Source organism: Gymnodraco acuticeps, unplaced genomic scaffold (genome assembly GCF_902827175.1).
Source record: "Gymnodraco acuticeps unplaced genomic scaffold, fGymAcu1.1, whole genome shotgun sequence".
Classification (NCBI taxonomy): Eukaryota; Metazoa; Chordata; class Actinopteri; order Perciformes; family Bathydraconidae; genus Gymnodraco; species Gymnodraco acuticeps.
This window is the reverse complement of record NW_022990111.1, coordinates 1-22,117: the sequence shown is the minus strand read 5'-3', so window position 1 is coordinate 22,117 and position 22,117 is coordinate 1. Positions and strand designations below refer to the sequence as shown.

Here is a 22,117-nt window from a genome sequence, read left to right as displayed (position 1 = left end):
TCATGTACATTATAAGCCTATGAAAACGCTGGTACTATTTGGATTGCTGCATCAGTGTCAGCAAGGTCATGACTTTCACCGGGTATAGAAGCAACGGTGTCTTCCTCCCTTTTCAAAGTCATATTTATGCCTGCCTCACTTTTGTTCTTTCAAGGGGATTTTCCTAAATGTGTTCTTGAATTTTTTCATAAAGGTCACCTATTATGCAAAATCCACTTTTGCATGTCTTTTATAGATACACATGTGTCCCCTCTGTGGAAAGAGATTCTGAAAGTTTCAGGAAGAAAGATTTGCTCACTTTTTGTCCTGATCCATTGCTATCAAAACCTGTCTGAAAATGAGCTGATCAGATTTTGGCCACTTTGTGATGTCATAACGATTTTGTGGCTTGTGTAACCATTAGCCAATCACCAACCAAGGTAACCCCCCCCCCACCCACCTTATCCCCTGAATCTCCTCCTAGAGCACCATTGTGTTCTTTTTAACCAAATATCTCTCAGAGGGGCGTGGGGAGGGGCTCCTTATCTTCATCTGAAGTACCAGAATCAGCACTTTTGAAACAGGGCTGAAACAGAGAGGATTATGGGATACTACAATGCAGGATCTGTTTGGTATTTGGAGCCAAACACTTCAGATACATGTTTGTATATATCCGAGACCTATCATATATTGATGAAAAACAGTATAATAGGGGACCTTTAATTTGTTTGTCCCATTTTTTGTAATTCATTGTACAGTACATATTTTAGTTATTGGTTGTATCAGAAGCAATGTGATTGAGGAAGTTCAATGGCTAAATATTAAGAGTAGTGGCTTTTGGATACTATATATATTCCTAATGTAGGAACAAGACTTTTGTAATATAAACGTATGTACTGTGTCTTGATTTGTTGTCCTTTTATTTGCATTTTTCTAACCAAAATATAAACATATCTTATTACAACTTTACTGAACATTGACATTTCCATACTCAAGGTATGTTCAGAGCACAATGTGGTTATTGTGGATAGTTACGGGAATAGGTTGGAATCTTGTGTTACAGGTTGTCTCCATGTTGCTACAGGCACACACACGCAAACACACACACACACACACACACACACACATACACATGTATACATCACTTCAGGGGACATTACATTGACTTACATGCATTTCCTGGAGACTTATCCTAACCTTAACCATAACCAACACATGCCTAACCCTAACCCTTACCCTAACCCTAACCCTAATCCTAATCATAACCCTAACCAAGTCTTCACGCTCAAATTAATGATTCCCCTCATGGGGACCTCCAATTTGTCCCCATAAGGGAAGCCAGTCCCCACACGTGACTATGTAAACATATTTAGGTCCCCAAAAGTATAGTAATGCTAGACCACACACACACACACACACACACACACACACACACGCTCACACAAGTGTATGAAGAGTGTCCAAAAGCGAAAGCATTGGTGAATGGGAACAATTGTTGATTGTTCATTATGTTATTATGAGGGGCGTGTACAAGGAAGCAGCATTTTAAAATGACGAGAGGAATGAGGCTGCAATGAGGGTATAAAACTCACTCAGATTCACTCTCCAGAACATCCTGACATAGACTTAAAGGTAAGATCTTAACATGATATCTAATGCAATATGCAGCACATTTGTATTTTACAGAATAGTATGCAAGTTAATAGCAGTACAATAGAATTAGATTTTGTGCATGTGAACGACCATTTTCTGTCATCTCTTTTTATTTCTATCTGATGGAATGTGTGCTTCTCCTGCTGATGGTGACAGCATGTGCTGCAATAACTCAAGGTAAAATAAAAGATATATTCTTTATTTAACAGAGGAATTAAATAAGGGAATTTCAAAGAGAAGCACGTACTGTACACAGTATATTTTAAAGTAGTAGTCTGAAACAATCATATTTTTGCAAAACGGGAGGAAGCGGGAAATGAATGTTTAAGTGTTTGAACCTTATTGGAGGATTTTGTTCAACTCATCAAAACGTTTTTGGAAAGACGCAATCAAGGAGTAAAAATTACAGTATTATATTGTGAACATTACAGGTAAAGACTGTAAAGTGGTAAAACAGTAATTTATTGTAAAATATTACAACTAAATATTGTGAAATCATGGTAATATTTTACAGTGTGTGTGTGTGTGTGTGTGTGTGTGTGTGTGTGTGTGTGTGTGTGTGTGTGTGTGTGTGTGTGTGTGTGTGTGTGTGTGTAGAAGCAACTACATATTGTGAAATCATTGTAATATTTTACAGTGTGTGTTTACACAAGCACACACACACACACACACACACAAACACACACACACTGTAAAATATTACCATGATTTCACAATATTTAGTTGTAATATTTTACAATAAATTACTGTTTTACCACTTTACAGTCTTTACCTGTAATGTTCACAATATAATACTGTAATTTTGAATTTCACAGTGAAATCAATACAGGCACAGTTAATTACTGTGAATGTACAGGATCAATGATTACCAGGATTTCACAACATGTTACTGTATTATTTCACAGTAACATACTGTATTCAGACCATCCTCTGTGATAACACAACAAATTAAGTGATTTTCTTGCTTTCATCGCTCTTGCTTGGCTTTAAATACTAATTTCTTTCTTTGGTGCAGGTTTTACTGAAATTGAAAGGGGCACCGCTGCATGTGCCTTCAAATAAACGTTGCAACATATAAATCTATGTAAAATTGAAATGGTTGTCTTGGCTTATAGTTTTCAGGTGCTTCTTGGGCATTAACCCTGAGACGGGCTCGAAAGCCAAAAAGAGGCATGGCAATTTAAACCCCCATGTCAGCACATTCTTTAGAACAATTGTTGACTTCGAGTGGATGTCTAGACATGGGTTACGTGCTCCCCTCCTTGTTTTCTTTCTGTCTCCCTGCTGCAGGTGCACCTGGTCTGCCCCTGGCTCCGCCTCTGCCCAGGTGCACCTGGTCTGCCCCTGGCTCCGCCTCTGCCCAGGTGTTCCAAATTCCACTCAGCCGTGTATATATAAAGAGAAGCTGGAGGAGAAGGATGTCTCGCCTGTCCTAACGCCGGGAGACACTCTCCTTAGAATACCTCTTTGCCATTTTGAGCTGTAGGCCATATTTTTGCAGGTGTCTTTATGTTTAGCCTGGAGGACCTGGTAATCTAGTTTTCGTGGCTTTATTTTGTTTCCCATCAGGTTTATAATTGATTTTGGTTAGGGGGGGAAGTTCTAGGTCCTACGGCCCGTGGTGTGGCTGGCTCGGGTTCCCTCCTTCTGTTTGTTCCTTTTGGCCACTCCTCCAGACCTCTTTTTGTTTCCCGTTTCGCTTGTGTGAGCAAACGGCTGATTATCAATAAATGCTTGTTACCAAGTACCGGTTATTGCGTGTATTCTATCATGTTGCGGGTCTCAGCACCAGCCACTACGCGGAGTAGAGGTTGGGGCCGTAACAACATGTCCAAGACACTATGAAATGTACTTTGCACTTCAATGGAGTAATAAAAAGGGCATTTTCTTTGTTGATTGAGCTGATTGAATTGTGTAGTTATGGTAAAATCCCAGTGAACTAGTCAGATTTACAATATATTATCGTATTATTTACATTTTTATATTACAGTAAATTACTAGCTACTGTGTTGCATTACTTCTACAGTAATAGTGTGAAAATAGAGGTAATTACTGTAATTCATGTACAGCAAGGTACCATAATATCACAGCTCTGTACTGCTATATCACAGTAATTCCATGGGCATGGCAACTGGAAATTCACAGTATTTAGTTGTATTTTTATTCTAATTTACTGTAAAATATCTACAGTAATGTACTGTGAAATATTTACAGTCAATTACTGTGAAATATTCACAGTCAATTACCGTGAAATCCATGCAACTAGTAGCCAGTAATTTTACAGTCAAACATTTTACAGTGCACTGTAAGTTACATTAACCTTAAAAACCTTTCATAATATTCCAACTGCACATCGGGGTTGTTACCACACAAAATAATGTATTTCTGTATTGTAAAACTTTCACAAACATTTCACCTTTATTTTTATTTTTTTGTAGATCTCTCCGGTAAAATGTTTACCTTCCCTCAGGAAACCAACACAGCTTATGTGAAACTGACACCAAAAATAGTGGATTTCGGAGCTATAACTGTCTGTCTCAGGTAGTGTGCAAAGTGCAAAGCCAATGAACATATGTTTATAGAGTATAACTGAAAATGAACATATTCCATTTTTCTTTTTTTATTCCTGCAGGACCATTACAGACCTCAACAGGAACTACGCCCTTTTCTCTCTGTCTGCAACATCCTCTCATAATGCTTTTCTCATATTCAAGCCTACTACTGATGGGATTGCAAATCTATGTCCATGATCAAGCTGAAACATTTGGGGGAGAGGACTACAAAGTGAACACGTGGCACTCAATATGTTCTACATGGGACTCTGTGACCGGTGTGGCACAGCTGTGGCTAGACAACAAGCCCTTCATTAGGAAATATGTTGGTGGAGCAAGAATCAAAATGCCTTCTATTATCATTGGACAGGTAAGTTTAATTTATAAGTAAAATAGTTGATAGAATTCCAGAAATGTCTCTTGATTGGTTCAATTCTGATTCATTTATTCTGTGAAGTACTGATTGTAAAACAAAACATTTACTGCATGGAAATGTTTTGTTCACAGCTCACTACAGAAGCACTTTCTATCAAAGCTGTTATCTTATCAGTCTGATCATTTTACAGGAGCAGGATTCCCATGGTGGAGGATTTGACAAAACACAGTCTTTCGTTGGCATGATGTCTGATGTCCACATGTGGGACTACACCCTCTCCACCTGTGAGATCCAGAAGTACATGCTTGACAGAAACCTAACTCCGGGTAATGTGCTCAATTGGAAGGCGCTGGACTACAAAACCTACGGAAGAGTGCTGACAGAACAAAAAACCACTTGCTCATGTACAGAATAAATACAAACAAATATATAAATGTCATACTCCTTACAAGGCTTTTTCTTTTGAGTATGAAATTCAAACACCCTGTAAACCCGAACAGTGGCATTAATCAGCTTGATCAACACAATTACCTGATTTCTGACCACCATCTTAAATGTGTGTGTTTAATTTTCTTATTAAATCTGCAAATTGTTATTTGTAATTAGATGACATTTGTGATATATCCTTTTGTCTGGCATGTTTGCTGAAACATGTATGACGCTCTTCCTGACAGTTCATTAAAAATGGCACATTCTACAGTCCTGTCTCCTGGCCGTCATTCTGACTTAAATCATTTAACAATCTTCATTTCTTTGCATTTATTCAATAGTTTTGACATTTTATTATTATATCATGGTCTTACCAGAATCAATGTTAATACAAAAGTTCAAGAACTAGACCAATAGAGAATGGCTTGTGACTACAACTATTACGTCTATATATTGATCCTTATTTTGTGGGTTTTTCACCCAACATTTTATAACTCCATTGCATTTTTGTTCACAAGCCTTTTTCAAAAAAACATTTGTAGATGGATTTAGGAACTCCCCCTCGGTTCTATTGGCTCTAACGGTTCAAAAGTGGTGTCAATCATCAAAATCGACCGATGGGTTCCAGAGATATGGCAAATCCACCCAAATAGACCTCTCTGAAAAAGTCATAATTCACTTGTTTTGCATCAATCTTGATACAGGGTACTTATTATATGTTATAGTTTGGATTATTAAAGCTTTTAGTCTACTATCCCATAATTCAAGGGTGGTTTTCACTATAAGTAATGTTTTTTTTTGGGACGTAAACTATAATTTAAAAAAAATGTCTATGTTCAATCTGAATTTACTTTAAAATAAAAACATCTATAAACATTCTGACTCTTCTACATCCAACTCACAGGTTTATTGTCACGAACGAGCTGAGAACCCAAATGCAACACACGGGACACCAGGGAAAGTCGGTAACCAGCTTTATTATAAATTGTTCCCAATGGAAAGTCCTGGTGCATGCGCGTCCGCCGAAAGACTTCCTATTTTTAAATCCCGACTAAAAATTATTATGCCTGTTTTTAAATGCCTTTTTAATAATGTATTTATTTTGTATTTGTTCTTAAATGTCTTTTGCTTTTAATCTGTAAAGCACTTTGAATCGCCACGTGCTGAAAAGTGCTATATAAATAAAATTGCCGTGCCTTGCCTTGCCTTGGTGTAAGACAAACCGGCAGACAGTAGGCAAAGGGCTAGTCGGGGACAGGCGAGGGTTCCAGGAGTAGGCAAGACGGGAGACGCAGGTACCGGCAGGGTCAAGGAGCAGGCGAGGCAGAATCGTCCGGGTACAGGCAGGGTCAGGAACAGGTGAAGCAGGCTGGTCAGGGACAGGCAAGGTCGAAACTGGGAGAGCAATCTGGGAGGTAATGCTGGAAAGAACTGCATTCTGCGAAGTACGATCTGGCACTGAGGTGAGAGTGAAGGGGGCCTATACTAGTGGAGCTGATGGGTGTAACAGAGTGTGAGAGAAACAGGGTGTGACTACCAGGTGACTAAGGTGGCTGAGAAATGCTAATGCAGAAAATAGGTGAGTGAGGGAGCAGACTGTGACATTTATCATTGCTTTGAGAAAAGAGATTATTAATGTATCCCTTTTAGAAATGAAGATATAGTCATTTGTTCTGGGAATGTCATTTTCCAGCCTGAGACCTGAAAAACAGGGTTAGGGTTAAAAGCTGTTAAGCCCCAAGCCTGTTTTTCAGGTCTCAGGCTGCAATGAGGGTATACAACTCACTCAGATTCACTCTCCAGAACATCCTGACATAGACTTAAAGGTAAGATCTTAACATGATATCTAATGCAATATGCAGCACATTTGTATTTTACAGAATAGTATGCAAGTTAATAGCAGCACAATATAATTAGATTTTGTGCATGTGAACGACCATTTTCTGTCATCTCTTTTTATTTCTATCTGATGGAATGTGTGCTTCTCCTGCTGATGGTGACAGCATGTGCTGCAATAACTCAAGGTAAAATAAAAGATATATTCTTTATTTAACAGAGGAATTAAATAAGGGAATTTCAAAGAGAAGCACGTACTGTACACAGTATATTTTAAAGTAGTAGTCTGAAACAATCATATTTTTGCAAAACGGGAGGAAGCGGGAAATGAATGTTTAAGTGTTTGAACCTTATTGGAGGATTTTGTTCAACTCATCAAAACGTTTTTGGAAAGACGCAATCAAGGAGTGTAGTGTGTGTGTGTGTGTGTGTGTGTGTGTGTGTGTGTGTGTGTGTGTGTGTGTGTGTGTGTGTGTGTGTGTGTGTATGTGCGTGCGAGCGTGTGTAAGCATACTGTAAATTACATTAAAGAGCTTACGAAATGCTATTAGCACCTGTTAGTGGGCTTGGTATATGATAGAGGTTACATTTGTATTGTGAAATGTGCCATATGATTTTTTCATTATTGATGTATTTTTTAATAAATCACGATTATAACAGCATACAAATGTTGTCAGTTAGTAACAATCGTTCGTCGCTCTGGAAACAACAACTTCGGTCATTTCCGGCGGTGACGTCATGAGTAGAACACAGCTGAGCAGAACACAGCTGAGTCACCATTGTTTAAATGCCAAATCTGGCTATGGGATGTTTTTGTGGCCAAAAAATTGTCAAATGTCGCGTATATGGACCAAACAAGTGCGTCGTACGAGGGCGGGCTTTGCTGGACTTGATTGATTGAAAAGTGTATTAACAGCTTGTATATTGGGTACAGTACAGTACAGCTCAAAACATACAATTGTTAAGGGGATGCAGACCAGAGAAAGACTTTCGTCTTGTTTACATCAGGGTCCAACCATTTCCAATTCATCATATAACCAGGTAACCCGGGGTCGATGAAACCTACAATTTGTGGGCAGCACTTTGAAAGATCGTGTTTCGACCAGTCCACAATGCTCGCTAAGGAAATTGGATTAAAAAATAATTTCAAACTGAACAAAGATGCTGTTCCAACAATACTGCCAAGACCCCAAATGCCAGCACAAGCCACCACGCCGATTCCTACATGTCCCCCGATGCAGAGTCCTCCACTAAAGAGACGGCGAAATGCATTCTCCAAAAGGGAGAGAGCGAAGGTAAGCCGCGCTACTTGTTGTTCAATGTTTACAAGCATAAAGCCTGACTCAAAATGACATGTAAAAAAAAAGTTTCTGACTTGGTTTGTTGTCAGCCGGTGACCAGCTGCCCAGACATTTCACGGGGGAAAAGGATGAAAACGGGGCTTCGGGTGCCGTGGGAAGAACCTCCGTGTATTCACGTTCTTCACAGTAAGCAGTTACATTGACACTGTATTGCATAGGCCTACAGACCAGCGCCATATAGATAGAATACAGACTACGGAGCTATTGATTGGTTGTCAATCTTATGTTTTTGAAAGTAGGCTAATACATTAACTGAAGGGGCTGGGCCGGGAGAGAGCGAGGCCCGCGTCAGAGGTCCACCCAAAACCGTCATGAAAAAGTTTAGCATTCTAATGCATCTAACTTTATGCACAATATAATAGTCTGGCCAGCCCTGCAGCCCGTTCTAGGTTCTGATTGGCTCTCTAGGTTGGCATTCTAGCTTCTGACTGGCTGTCCAGGTTGTCAATCACAGCCGTGGGCATATTATATTTACGACTAGTAATTCTCTATGAATTAAAGTCAAATGTATATAGCCTACCAGTCTGTGTTTTGTTGCCGCACCGGATCTCCGCCAAATCCAGGATCATCGTCCCCATTTTCGCTCCCGTCTGTATCTCTACCGCTACTTGAATACTGTGGCTCAAACTGGTATGGTTCCACCACGTTAGACTCCACACCAGCATCCTCTTCAATAAAATCCTCCTCTTCTTGAAAGTGCACCGAGTCTATTGACGACTCACTGTCACTCGATTCTGTCGAAATATCCGAGCCAGAGTCCGACATCAGCCATATAGTAAGTGTATTATTCAAAAAGGGTTCTACTCGTGACGTGCGTGACGTAACTAACCGGCGAAAGCCGTTTGGTCCGGAGCAGTCGTGTAACATCGGAAGCGAGCATGGAAAGTTGTAATAAATCACGATTTATAAATACAGCGGGCATATTGTCATCAATGACAAATGATTTCCCATTAATAACAGTATTTATTATCCTAATAAGAATAGTGTTGTCCTTCATTTCGTAAGCTCTTTAACCTTAAAAACCTATTATAATATTTAAACTGGACATTGGGGTTGTTACCACACAAAACCTTTTTTTCAAACAGGCCATTTATTAGGTCACTACAGTATGTGCGCAATAATGTATGTCTGTATTGTAAAACTTTCACAAACATTTAACCTTTATTTTTATTTTTTTGTAGATCTCTCCTGTAAAATGTTTACCTTCCCTCAGGAAACCAACACAGCTTATGTGAAACTGACACCAAACACACTGGATTTCAGAGCTATAACTGTCTGTCTCAGGTAGTAGTGTGCAAAGTGCAAAGCCAATGAACATATATATATATAGAGCAGTGGTTCCCAAACTCTTTGTGCCCAAGGCACACCAAAGGACAAGTAAAAATCTCAAGGCACACCTATTGTGCAAAATAGCCCTTATAACACGTGTTATCACTCATATCATGTCAAATATCTGTAAATGTGCATAATTATTTACTAATGCCAAATAAAATGTGACAAAGACAACTATATTACTCATGAAATATTTATTAACGAAATATTTCAGAAATTAATTTGAAACTTTATCAAATTAGGCTTCATCAAAGCAGCAACACACTAATTTAAACCAGACAGGTCACAACATTACAAATGAGGCAAAGGACACTCAGCAGAAACTCAGCACAGAGAACTGTCAATGCAAGGAAGCTGCATTGCATGGTCCTGAACTACACATTATAAATTATAAATGTATTACTTTAAAAAAAGTAATATATTACACTACTTCGTTACTATCTACATAAAGTAACTCGTTACTTTACTCGTTGAGCACGTACGAACTGCGCATGCGTGAGTGGCAATAACTGTCCTTACCAGCAGGCGGCGGTAGTGTGTATTTGTCATTAAAAACAGGCAACAACCGGAAGACAGAGAAGAAGAACAGACTGCGTGATATGAACAAACAACACATAGCGTGTGCGGTAGCTTCACCTTAGCATGTGTTCTTTGCAGGTGTGTGTTGAGGTTTGACCACGTGGTGTTTCCAGCAGTGGATAACAGCTTCTGGCCTGGACACAGTTTGCACCTCACCGTCACATTCCTGTCTATTCTTCGGACAAACTCAAAGTAATGGGCATACCTCCACCCCTCGAGAGTTATCGCTGACTCAGCCATGTTTATGCAGCACTGCACGTGGAGATGTGGACGCGCAAGTCGCGCAGATTACGTACATATAAACCTACAAAGTACTGATATAGTAAATTAAAAAATAATTATTTTTGTGTAGTTGTATATTGCAATAATAATGTATGGTTGTCACAAAATCCCACGGCACACCCGGACTTGCCTCACGGCACACCAGTGTGCCGCGGCACACCGTTTGGGAACCACTGCTCTAGAGCTGAAGGTAGTGACGGCTGGGCCTCCCTTTGCTGTCCCTGCCTTACACAGCTTCAGGCATAGGATGTCAAAGGGAAACCCACTGGTCACATGATCGTTTGACATAATCCAAAATCATATTGAGAAATCCCATTGGACCAGGGAGATGCTGCCTTCAGAGTCCAACAGAGAAACCCCACACCCTGCAGCTCTCTATAGAGATAAGAGAACATCCTCTGTCTTTCCTAATCACTTCTCCATGGCTAGTCTGTCCTGGCTCAGGACTACATGTATTATACAAGTATTGTAAGTTAGTCACTAACTGTACTGCATACATTTTAACAGATGTAAGTTCTCTCAGTGTAGGAGAAGTTGTTTTAGCATTGAGCTAACGTGGGACTCACGAGTGTTGATCTTCTGCAGAGCGATGTGTTTCTCCAGCTGCCGGCGGAGGCGCACCTCGGCGCCGTACTTCCCGTGCGTCCCGTTGTCAGCCAGGAGGAAGTGGGAGTGGCTACTGTTCAGAACCGACAGCTTGCTGAGCGGGTTGGACATGGTCGTATAGGGCCGGGTCACCTGCAAAAAGGGTTCAGAGTGAAGAACCAGCAGAGCTTTCTGTAGCGTGCACAGATACCGGAGATTCACTGATGCGCTGTATTCAAGATTCAAAGGCTTTACTGAGGTCTGTGTAGCAGCTAATGTTGCCTGCAACAGTGCAACAGAGAATATTCCTAACGTAAAATGTAATCAGGAAGTAAAATAGATCTGATCGACCAATCAGAGCGTCAGTGGTTTGACTCCAGTCAACAAGTGTCTTTGGACAGGATACTGAACCTCCCCCCGCCCTGCTCCTGTTGGCATTGAGTCTTTGGTACTGAAGGGTGTGTGCGTCGCTTTGGATAAATATATAATAGGGTTAGGGTTAAGTGCGTTCGACCAACAAGATACAAACTTGAAGAAAACAGAATCATAAAGTACATCAGGTTTCATAGAGCTAAAACATTTTAAGTGCTACTCAACTGGCTTCAGATAAGCCAGCCCTTTATTAGTATATAAGTGCAACAAAACAAGGGACAGTGTACATTAATCAACATATTAACAACATGTAAAAGTACTCGAATTAGCCAAAGGCTAGTTTTCACCGATAGTCCCTTTGCCAGATGGTGATAGACATCCTAAAAGCAATGATGAAAATACCACGACATTGTTATACCATTTTACACATTTACAATAGATGACATCACTGAATACAGATAAGAGCAATCATGATAATAAATAAAACATTCACATACACACTCAGACACACACCTACACCCACACATCAGTGCTGACACTGTTGATTATTAATGAGCCACTTTTGAATACTGTGCTTGAATGAGTAGTAGGATGAGGATTCTCTTATTGGTTGTGGTATTGAATTCCATTGATGGGATGCGTGGAATGAAAAGACAGCCTGGATGAATGCGCTTTTCCTAAATGGGATGGTGGCTCTATCTATCTATCTATCTATCTATCTTAAGCTGCCAGGAAAACTTCAGTCTAGATCTGACGGTAAAGTACTATGGTATGGTATCATCCTGCCGTGTGGTATTGTGTATTTCTAAATGTCGGCGTGTTGATATGATCTCACGTCTCTCCCGATGAGGTCCTCCTTGTTCTCGATGATTCCCCACGGGGCGATGCCGATGGCGCAGACCTTCCCTCTGGACTTTGATGAGTGGTCTTTGAGAGCGTCCCCCACATGACGGATCACTCCTGAAAAACAGATCAGCTGGAAGTTCATGAAGAGTTTATAAAGGTAATCTCAACTGTACCTTCACCCGGAGAGGATTCTATTTATTTCTGGCCATCACAACGTTAGACTGAAATATGTAAAAGAGAGCTGAAATATATGAACATTCAGATGTAGAAATGTCCTCAGATTGGGGTCTGGGTCCTGGTTTCAGTGCAGGATCTGATGCAGGAGATCAGTTCATGCAGCAGATACAGCACTTCACAAAACATGTGACGCATCAATTAAACTGATTTTATGTTTGCATTATTCTCAGAGTAAAGTGTGCACCCCCCTATTTGCATCCCACCGAACAGCACCTGGGTCTGAACCGAGCCTGTACCAAACTGAATCCCTGAAGCTCTCTAAGGAGAACCCCGGACATCCTGTTAGCTGCAGGACCGTATGAACCAACATTTCAAACCCCTCCCTCTAACCCTGCACCTTTAGAGGCAATAGAAGTGAGGAGCGCTTTGTTACCCGTGCTGACCCCCCCGGTGAAGATCCAAGCTCCAGTGGTCACCGCCGCTTTGATCAGGCCTTTCCCAAAAACCTGTTTCAGTTTTGGGGGCAGCTCGAAGTTCTGCAGGCCCCCATGAACGGAGATGAGGAGGGTGGGGAGCTCCAGCTCCCAGTCCTTCACCATCAGGTGCAGCAGCGAGTCCGCCTTCGAGTCGTACGACACCCGGATGTACTGGAACATTAAGTGTCTTAATATGATATATCATGTTTTATAATACCTATATGTATATCATATGATATATAATGATAATGTATGATATATAATGTTAATGTGTGATATATAATGATATATAATGTTAATGTATGATATATAATGTTAATGTGTGATATATAAACAATCCTCTCTACTCTCTCATCCTCTCTGGACTCTCTCTGTCCTCTCACATCTCGGCAGGCTCGTCAGTCCCCTCCTGCTCCCTGGCTAAATGATGCACTGCGTGCTAATAGAACCGTCCTTCGGGCAGCAGAGCGGAAATGGTGGAAATCCAAACACCGTGACGACCTCCTAACCTATCAAGCTCTCCTCTCCTCTTTCTCTGCTTCCATCTCTCAGGCAAAAAGCACTTTCTTTCAAGATAAGATCCAATCTTCCTATTCCAATCCTAAAAAACTATTCTCCATCTTCTCCACCCTCTTGGACCCCCCCAAAGTCCCCTTCCCCCTCCTCCCTTCTGTCAAGCGACTTTGTTACCCCACTTTGAAAAAAAGGTTGATGATATTCGCTCTTCTTTTTCTGACTCACCTTTACTCACCGCTGGGTCACCAGACCTTCCTTCCACCAACACACTAACCTCCTTTTCCCCTCTCTCTCCAAGTGAGGTTCTTACCCTCATTACCTCTGCCCGCCCTACCACCTGTCCTCTGGACCCTATCCCTTCAAACCTCCTTCAGACTATCGCTCCTGATATTCTACCGTTTCTCACCCATTTCATCAACACTTCTCTAACTTCTGGTCACTTTCCAAACAGTCTCAAGGAGGCAAGAGTAAACCCTCTCCTAAAGAAACCCACTCTCAACCCGTCTGATGTTATAAACTACAGGCCTGTCTCTCTCCTCCCGTTCCTGTCTAAATCACTTGAACGCGCTGTCTTTAAACAACTCTCCTGTTATCTCCATCAGAACAACCTTCTGGATCCGCACCAGTCTGGTTTCAAGGCAGGTCACTCCACAGAAACTGCTCTCATTGCTGTCACAGAGGAACTGCACACTGCCAAAACTGCATCCCTCTCCTCTGTCATCATCCTGTTGGACCTGTCTGCTGCATTCGACACGGTGAACCATCAGATCCTCCTTCGCACTCTCCAAAAACTTGGAGTTTCTGGCTCTGCACTTTCCCTCCTCACCTCATACCTGAAAGACCGCACCTACAGGGTGACTTGGAGAGGGTCTGAGTCCGACCCTTGTCAATTAACTACGGGGGTCCCTCAGGGCTCTGTTCTTGGTCCCCTCCTCTTCTCCCTGTACACAAACTCGCTCGGATCAGTCATTAGCCCGCATGGTTTTTCTTACCACTGCTACGCTGACGACACCCAATTAATTCTGTCCTTTCCCCGCTCAGAGACCCAGGTCGTCGCACGCATCTCTGCTTGTCTGGCTGACATCTCTCAGTGGATGTCTGCTCACCACCTCAAACTCAGGTTCTGGTCCAGGCTCTCGTCATCTCACGCCTAGACTATTGCAACTCCCTCCTGGCTGGTCTACCTGCATGTGCCATCCGACCTCTGCAGCTCATCCAGGATGCAGCGGCTCGTCTGGTCTTCAACCTTCCTAAATGTTCCCACACCACTCCGCTCCTCCGCTCGCTCCACTGGCTTCCAGTAACTGCTAGAATCCACTTCAAGACACTGGTACTTGCTTACCATGCTGCGAATGGATCTGGCCCTTCCTACATCCAGGACATGGTTAAACCGTACACCCCAGCACGTGCACTACGCTCTGCATCAGCCAAACGACTCGCTGCACCCTCGCTGCGAGGGGGACCCAAGTTCCCATCAGCAGAAACACGTGGGTTTGCTGTCCTGGCTCCAAGATGGTGGAATGAGCTCCCCATTGACATCAGGACAGCAGATAGCTTACACACCTTCCAGACTGAAAACTCATCTCTTTCGACTCCACTTCGAGCGATAGAACTATTAACAAAGCACTTATATACTAATAAAGGACTGGATTACCTAAAGCCAGTTGAGTAGCACTTGAAATGTTTGGCTCTATGAAACCTGATGTACTTTATGATTCTGTTTTCTTCAAGGTTGTGTCTTCCTGGTCGAATGTACTTATTGTAAGTCGCTTTGGATAAAAGCGTCAGCTAAATGCAATGTAATGTAATAATGATATATAATGTTAATGTGTGATATATAATGTTAATGTATGATATATAATGTTAATGTATGATATATAATGTTAATGTATGATATATAATGTTAATGTATGAAATATAATGTTGTATAATGATATATAACGTTAATGTGTGATATATAATGTTAATGTGTAATATATAATGATATATAATGTTAATGTATAATATATAATGATATATAATGTTAATGTATGATATGTCATGTTAATGTATGATATATAATGTTGTATAATGATATATAATGTTAATGTGTGATATATAATTATATATAATGTTAATGTATGAAATATAATGTTGTATAATGATATATAACGTTAATGTGTGATATATATTGATATATAACGTTAATGTGTGATATATAATGATATATAATGTTAATGTGTGATATATATTGATATATAACGTTAATGTGTGATATATAATGATATATAATGTTAATGCATGATATATAATGTTGTATAATGATATAAAATATTATATAATTAAATATAATGTTAATCTATGATGCATAATGTTGTATAATTATTTATCATTTTAATGTATAATATATAATGCTAATGTATGATATAGAATGTTAATGCATGATATGTAATGTTCATGTATGATATATAATGTGGTATAACAATTAGGGATGTAACGATATACTGAATATCACGGTATCGCGATAAATAAACGTCCCAATACCGTCGTGAAAAACCTTTATTTAACCAGTTGGTCCCATTGAGATCATCAATCTCTTTTTCGAGAGAGACCTGTCCAACATGGCAGCAAGTAGGTTACCACATGAGCATAAAACAACAGAACACAGAAGGACATCATATTTACAGGGCTACATTTACATACCTAGAGACATTTACTAGTACCAACAGTATATTTCTATCTCACCCTGTCAATAAGCCTCACCTTCTTGGCAACAACGGTTTTGTTTTTGAAGTGGTGGAGAGACAATGTACAGTTTGACCCACTGCTGTCACCCATGGCCAAAGCATATCTCTCTGTTCCACTGAGGTGGCATTAGACTTTTTCACTGTCCGTCATTTTGACAGACCGATTCTTTAAATATCCGTCATAATCCCTTATTACCCGTCGGGTCTGAATTTACCACTAACGTGTCACACTGACATGGGGGGAGAGAGAGGAAGCACGCTCGTGAACTGTCAACGGGGGGCGGTGTTATGCCGTGTTATGCATACCCACCGAGATATGCATGCACCTCGCGGGAGCGCGCACAGCTGTAAAGCAAAACCTCCCAGACATGTGTTGATCTGTACGGCAAAGTACGGTTTGGAAACTATATCATTTGCTTGTGGAGGGCATGCATAACATGGCATAACACCAGAGCCTCGCTGCGGGGAAACTTTGGCGCTGTTCCGAGTTTGTTCTAATCTGTCAAAATGACAGACTGCTTTCAGATTTTTCCGTCATTGTTAAAAAATATATTCGGTTAACGCGACCACTGCTGTCCCAGCAGGTGATATTGTAAACGCCCAAACACCCCAGCTTCTACCTGGAAATGTGGACATGCTCATATTCCTGAAAACCTGTCTGATCATGCCGAATGAGTGACTTAGTGAGTTTGAGTTGAGTTACTTGAAAAACTAAAGTGTAAATTGATTTATTTTATTGTAGATTTTGAAATGTCCTTGTTTATTTGTGAGGTGCAGTGGCACAAAGAAAATGCCTACTTTGTTTGGTAGTACTATAGGTACAAAAACACTGGCTTTCTTGTTCCAGTCTGTCACTTTGTTTTTGACACTTTAAAATACTATCCTACTAAAATGCTTCTTTTAAAAAAATAATCTTTAAAAAAAAATTTCTTTATTATCCAATGTCGCGATAAATAAAAACCGTGGACTTGTTATCGCGATATTATCGTACCGTGAGTTTTTTGGTATCGTTACATCCCTAATAACGATATATAATGTTCATGTATGATATATAATGTTCATGTATGATATATAATGTTCATGTATGATATATAATGTTCATGTATGATATATAATGTTAATGTTTGATATATAATGTTAATGTATGATATATAATGTTAATGTATGATATATAATGTTCATGTATGATATATAATGTTAATGTATGATATATAATGTTAATGTATGATATATAATGTTCATGTATGATATATAATGTTAATGTATGATATATAATGTTCATGTATGATATATAATGTTCATGTATGATATATAATGTTCATGTATGATATATAATGTTAATGTATGATATATAATGTTAATGTTTGATATATAATGTTCATGTATGATATATAATGTTCATGTATGATATATAATGTTCATGTATGATATATAATGTTAATGTATGATATATAATGTTGTATAATGAAATATAATATAGAGTATGATAGTGTGTGTGATATTACCATGGCCTTGTTGACGTGCCCCCCCCCCTGGAACTCAATGAGTCCATATGCGTCGGTGCCGGAGCTCTGCGTGTGCTTCGGGGGGGTCCATCTCTCTGCAGGGGCCTCAAGCTGCACCACCGCCCCCCCCCCCTCTTCAGGGGCACCCCCCGGGACCGACTGGTGCTGCGACACCAGCTGACCACAGCCGCACCTGAAATACAACAACAACAACAACACACACAACCCTTTCAGTCAAGCAGCAGAGAGACAGCAGGGAATATGAATGGGTGATTACAGGTAGCTGTGATTAGGGCTGTGCGATTATGGCAAAAATCATAATCACGATTATTTGGGTCAATAATTGATATCACGATTATTTTGACGATTATTCATTGACCATTTATTGAACTTTAAAACAAATAATATTTTACCAATAAACAAGATCAATAAATGTGTTGGAGCGCACTTCCAAAACCATACTAAACATATATTATTAATATGATAAATAAAAATAAATTAGACCAAAATAAATGAAATCAAACATGTTGCAGTGCACTGTCACAACCTACTGAACACTCCTTAACATATAGCCAACATTTTGGTAAAACATATTCAACATATTCCACTCAGTTAAACGTTGAAGGCTGGCCCACCGTCATGGTCCAGAAGTAACAGGAAATACATGTTGAACTACAATTTAAGACCAAATAAAAATGTTTAGGCCACCATGGTCACACCATGCTGGTAGGGCTGCTCATGTCATCTCTTAAAGATGTTTTGCAAGAAATACCAGCCTGTTGACATGGTCTGGTTTCAGAGATGAGCGCAGGCAGGTGACGATATTGCCACCTGTACTGAAGACCCTCTCTGAAGAGGAACTTGTGGCAGTGCTGCCACATAGGACACAGGACAAAAAGAAAAGACTCTGAACCCTTTATTTGCCATTATATAAAAATAGTGTTGCTACAAAAGTATAAATGAGGCTTCCTAATAAGACAACTCAGATCTGAAGCTACACAGGAATCTGCTGCCAACGTGCAATAAAAAAGACAACATTAATAGAATCAAACCCTTTAGGATGCAAGCAACACTAGTTTCTTAACCTGAATTGATAATAGACTATAATCAATTTAATGTTTGCATTCTTATACCATTTTGTACAATAATTATAATGAATAAGTTCAAACAAACTAAAACTTACAGCAGATTAATAACGGTATCTAACTTGAGTTTGTATCATATCAAAAACCTGTTGAAATGCTTCTGTTATTTTTACTGTCTCCCTAAAGCGCGTCGGCAGCCTCCAGGAATGCTTCTTTCATAACTTCGCCGTCTTTGAAAGACTTCATGTGTTTCTCCAGAACGTGACTGACACGATAAGATGCTCTGGTAGCAGCCTTGCTCTTGTTGTTGGGCCTGGTGGAAATGGACTGCTGTGCATTTAGCTGTCCTCTCAGGCCCCTCCCCTTTTGGAGCGTAGGGCAGAATCAGGAGGGAATTCCGTCTCGTAGCGTTTGTGCACTGTTTTGAAATGCCGCTCCTAAATTACCCTTCTTCGATAAAGCCACGCTCGCATTGCAGATGAGACAGATGGACTTTGAATTGGAATAGATACACAAATAATCATCCTCCCACTCGGAGTGAACATTATATATTTTGGGCTTTTTTGCTTCTGCCATAATTGCGGTCTTGTGTGTGTGCGGACTGTCACTCCTGTTGACACGGACAACCTCAGCGAAATAGTGCACTGCCCACCAGCCACGCCCGGACACATGGGGTGAGGCCGGCCAATCACAAAGCTTTGATGCGTTCAAGTGCATTATTCTGGCACGGGACCATTATGTTACAGGACATTAACGATAAAACAGAATATTGTTGTTCTATTTTTAGACACATCTCGCGATCGACTGGGAATCTCCCCGCGACCCTTCTTTTTAACTAGTTGCTGCTCTTGTTCTGACATCTTCGCTTGCGCTGAACACTCACAACACATGTCACTCCCACGTGGCCGAGTGGGCTTTCAGGGAGGGGCGAAAGCGCACCCAGCAAAATAATCGTATTTTGTCAATTATGCTGTTTTCCTAATCGTCGCAAACCATAATCGTAATGGCGATTAAAATACGATTAATTGCACAGCCCTAGCTGTGATGTTATTAGGATGACTTCAGACATTGGAACATTATGATGTCCTCAGTCAGGTGCTGAGTAGCATTAATAAGTGACCCCCCCCCCCCCTCTGTAGAGCTGGATCTGCTGCAGTACCTGCTGGCATCTGTGCTGGGAATTATCTGCATGCATTCTCTCTTCTGGAAGGTTCTCTCGATCCAAGCTCGCTGAGTCTGAAAACAAACCATTACATTACATGTTAACATGTTACATGTTGTTAGAACCGGAAGAGACAGGATTATGTTACAGCGTCAACTGAGAGGTCAGAGGTCACAGAGTAAACTGAGAGGTTAGAGGTCACAGAGTAAACTTAGAGGTCACAGCGTCAACTGAGAGGTCAGAGGTCACAGAGTAAACTGAGAGGTTAGAGTTCACAGAGTAAACGTAGAGGTCACAGCGTCAACTGAAAGGTCAGAGGTCACAGAGTAAACTGAGAGGTTAGAGGTCACAGAGTAAACTTAGAGGTCACAGCGTCAACTGAGAGGTCAGAGGTCACAGAGTAAACTGAGAGGTTAGAGGTCACAGAGTAAACTGAGAGGTCAGAGGTCACAGAGTAAACTGAGAGGTCACAGAGTAAACTGAGAGGTTAGAGGTCACAGAGTAAACTGAGAGGTCAGAGGTCACAGAGTAAACTGAGAGGTTAGAGGTCACAGAGTAAACTGAGAGGTTAGAGGTCACAGAGTAAACTGAGAGGTCACAGAGTAAACTGAGAGGTCACAGAGTAAACTGAGAGGTTAGAGGTCACAGAGTAAACTGAGAGGTCACAGAGTAAACTGAGAGGTCACAGAGTAAACTGAGAGGTCAGAGGTCACAGAGTAAACTGAGAGGTCAGAGAGTATACTGAGAGGTCAGAGGTCACAGAGTAAACTGAGAGGTTAGAGGTCACAGAGTAAACTGAGAGGTCAGAGGTCACAGAGTAAACTGAGAGGTTAGAGGTCACAGAGTAAACTGAGAGGTCAGAGAGTAAACTGAGAGGTCAGAGGTCACAGAGTAAACTGAGAGGTTAGAGGTCACAGAGTAAACTGAGAGGTTAGAGGTCACAGAGTAAACTGAGAGGTCAGAGGTCACAGAGTAAACTGAGAGGTCAGAGAGTAAACTGAGAGGTCAGAGGTCACAGAGTAAACTGAGAGGTTAGAGGTCACAGAGTAAACTGAGAGGTTAGAGGTCACAGAGTAAACTGAGAGGTTAGAGGTCACAGAGTAAACTGAGAGGTTAGAGGTCACAGAGTAAACTGAGAGGTCAGAGGTCACAGAGTCAACTGAGAGGTCAGAGAGTAAACTGAGAGGTCAGAGGTCACAGAGTAAACTGAGAGGTTAGAGGTCACAGAGTAAACTGAGAGGTTAGAGAGTAAACTGAGAGGTCAGAGGTCACAGAGTAAACTGAGAGGTTAGAGAGTAAACTGAGAGGTTAGAGGTCACAGAGTAAACTGAGAGGTTAGAGGTCACAGAGTAAACTGAGAGGTCAGAGGTCACAGAGTAAACTGAGAGGTTAGAGGTCACAGAGTAAACTGAGAGGTCAGAGAGTAAACTGAGAGGTCAGAGGTCACAGAGTAAACTGAGAGGTTAGAGGTAACAGAGTAAACTGAGAGGTCAGAGGTCACAGAGTAAACTGAGAGGTCAGAGGTCACAGAGTAAACTGAGAGGTCACAGCGTAAACTGAGAGGTCACAGAGTAAACTGAGAGGTCAGAGGTCACAGAGTAAACTGAGAGGTCACAGAGTAAACTGAGAGGTCAGAGGTCACAGAGTAAACTGAGAGGTCACAGAGTAAACTGAGAGGTCAGAGGTCACAGAGTAAACTGAGAGGTTAGAGGTAACAGAGTAAACTGAGAGGTCAGAGGTCACAGAGTAAACTGAGAGGTCAGAGGTCACAGAGTAAACTGAGAGGTCAGAGGTCACAGAGTAAACTGAGAGGTCAGAGAGTAAACTGAGAGGTCAGAGGTCACAGAGTAAACTGAGAGGTTAGAGGTCACAGATTAAACTGAGAGGTTAGAGAGTAAACTGAGAGGTCAGAGGTCACAGAGTAAACTGAGAGGTTAGAGGTCACAGAGTAAACTGAGAGGTCAGAGAGTAAACTGAGAGGTCAGAGAGTAAACTGAGAGGTCAGAGGTCACAGAGTAAACTGAGAGGTCAGAGGTCACAGAGTAAACTGAGAGGTCACAGAGTAAAATGAGATGTCACAGAGTAAACTGAGAGGTCATGCGGTCACAGAGTTAACTGAGAGGTCAACAGAGTAACTGAGAGGTTAGAGGTGCACAGAAGTAACTGAGAGGGTCACAGAGTAAACTGAGAGGTCAGAGGGTTCACCCAGAGTTAACGTGAGACGGTCACAGAAGTTAAACTGGAGAGGTCAGACAGTCACATGAGTAAACATGAGAGGTCAGAGGTCA

The 22,117-nt window shown here is 41.0% G+C and overlaps 1 protein-coding gene and 1 pseudogene across 1 annotated transcript in view; one reads left to right on the top strand and one right to left on the bottom strand.

Moving 5' to 3' along the window:
* The window catches only part of LOC117546341 (transient receptor potential cation channel subfamily M member 1-like), a gene marked incomplete at its 5' end in the record, with an annotated part of 74,208 nt that extends 54,305 nt beyond the window's left edge, over positions 1–19,903 (bottom strand). The window contains 5 exons of the mRNA XM_034216549.1: positions 10,946–11,117; positions 12,172–12,296; positions 12,793–13,006; positions 17,583–17,775; positions 19,827–19,903. Coding sequence (XP_034072440.1) covers positions 10,946–11,117; positions 12,172–12,296; positions 12,793–13,006; positions 17,583–17,775; positions 19,827–19,903 — 781 coding nt within the window. The remainder of the gene's footprint in view (positions 1–10,945; positions 11,118–12,171; positions 12,297–12,792; positions 13,007–17,582; positions 17,776–19,826) is intronic.
* LOC117546345 lies at positions 1,403–5,259 on the top strand (annotated as a pseudogene).
* Positions 19,904–22,117: the final 2,214 nt, after the last annotated feature.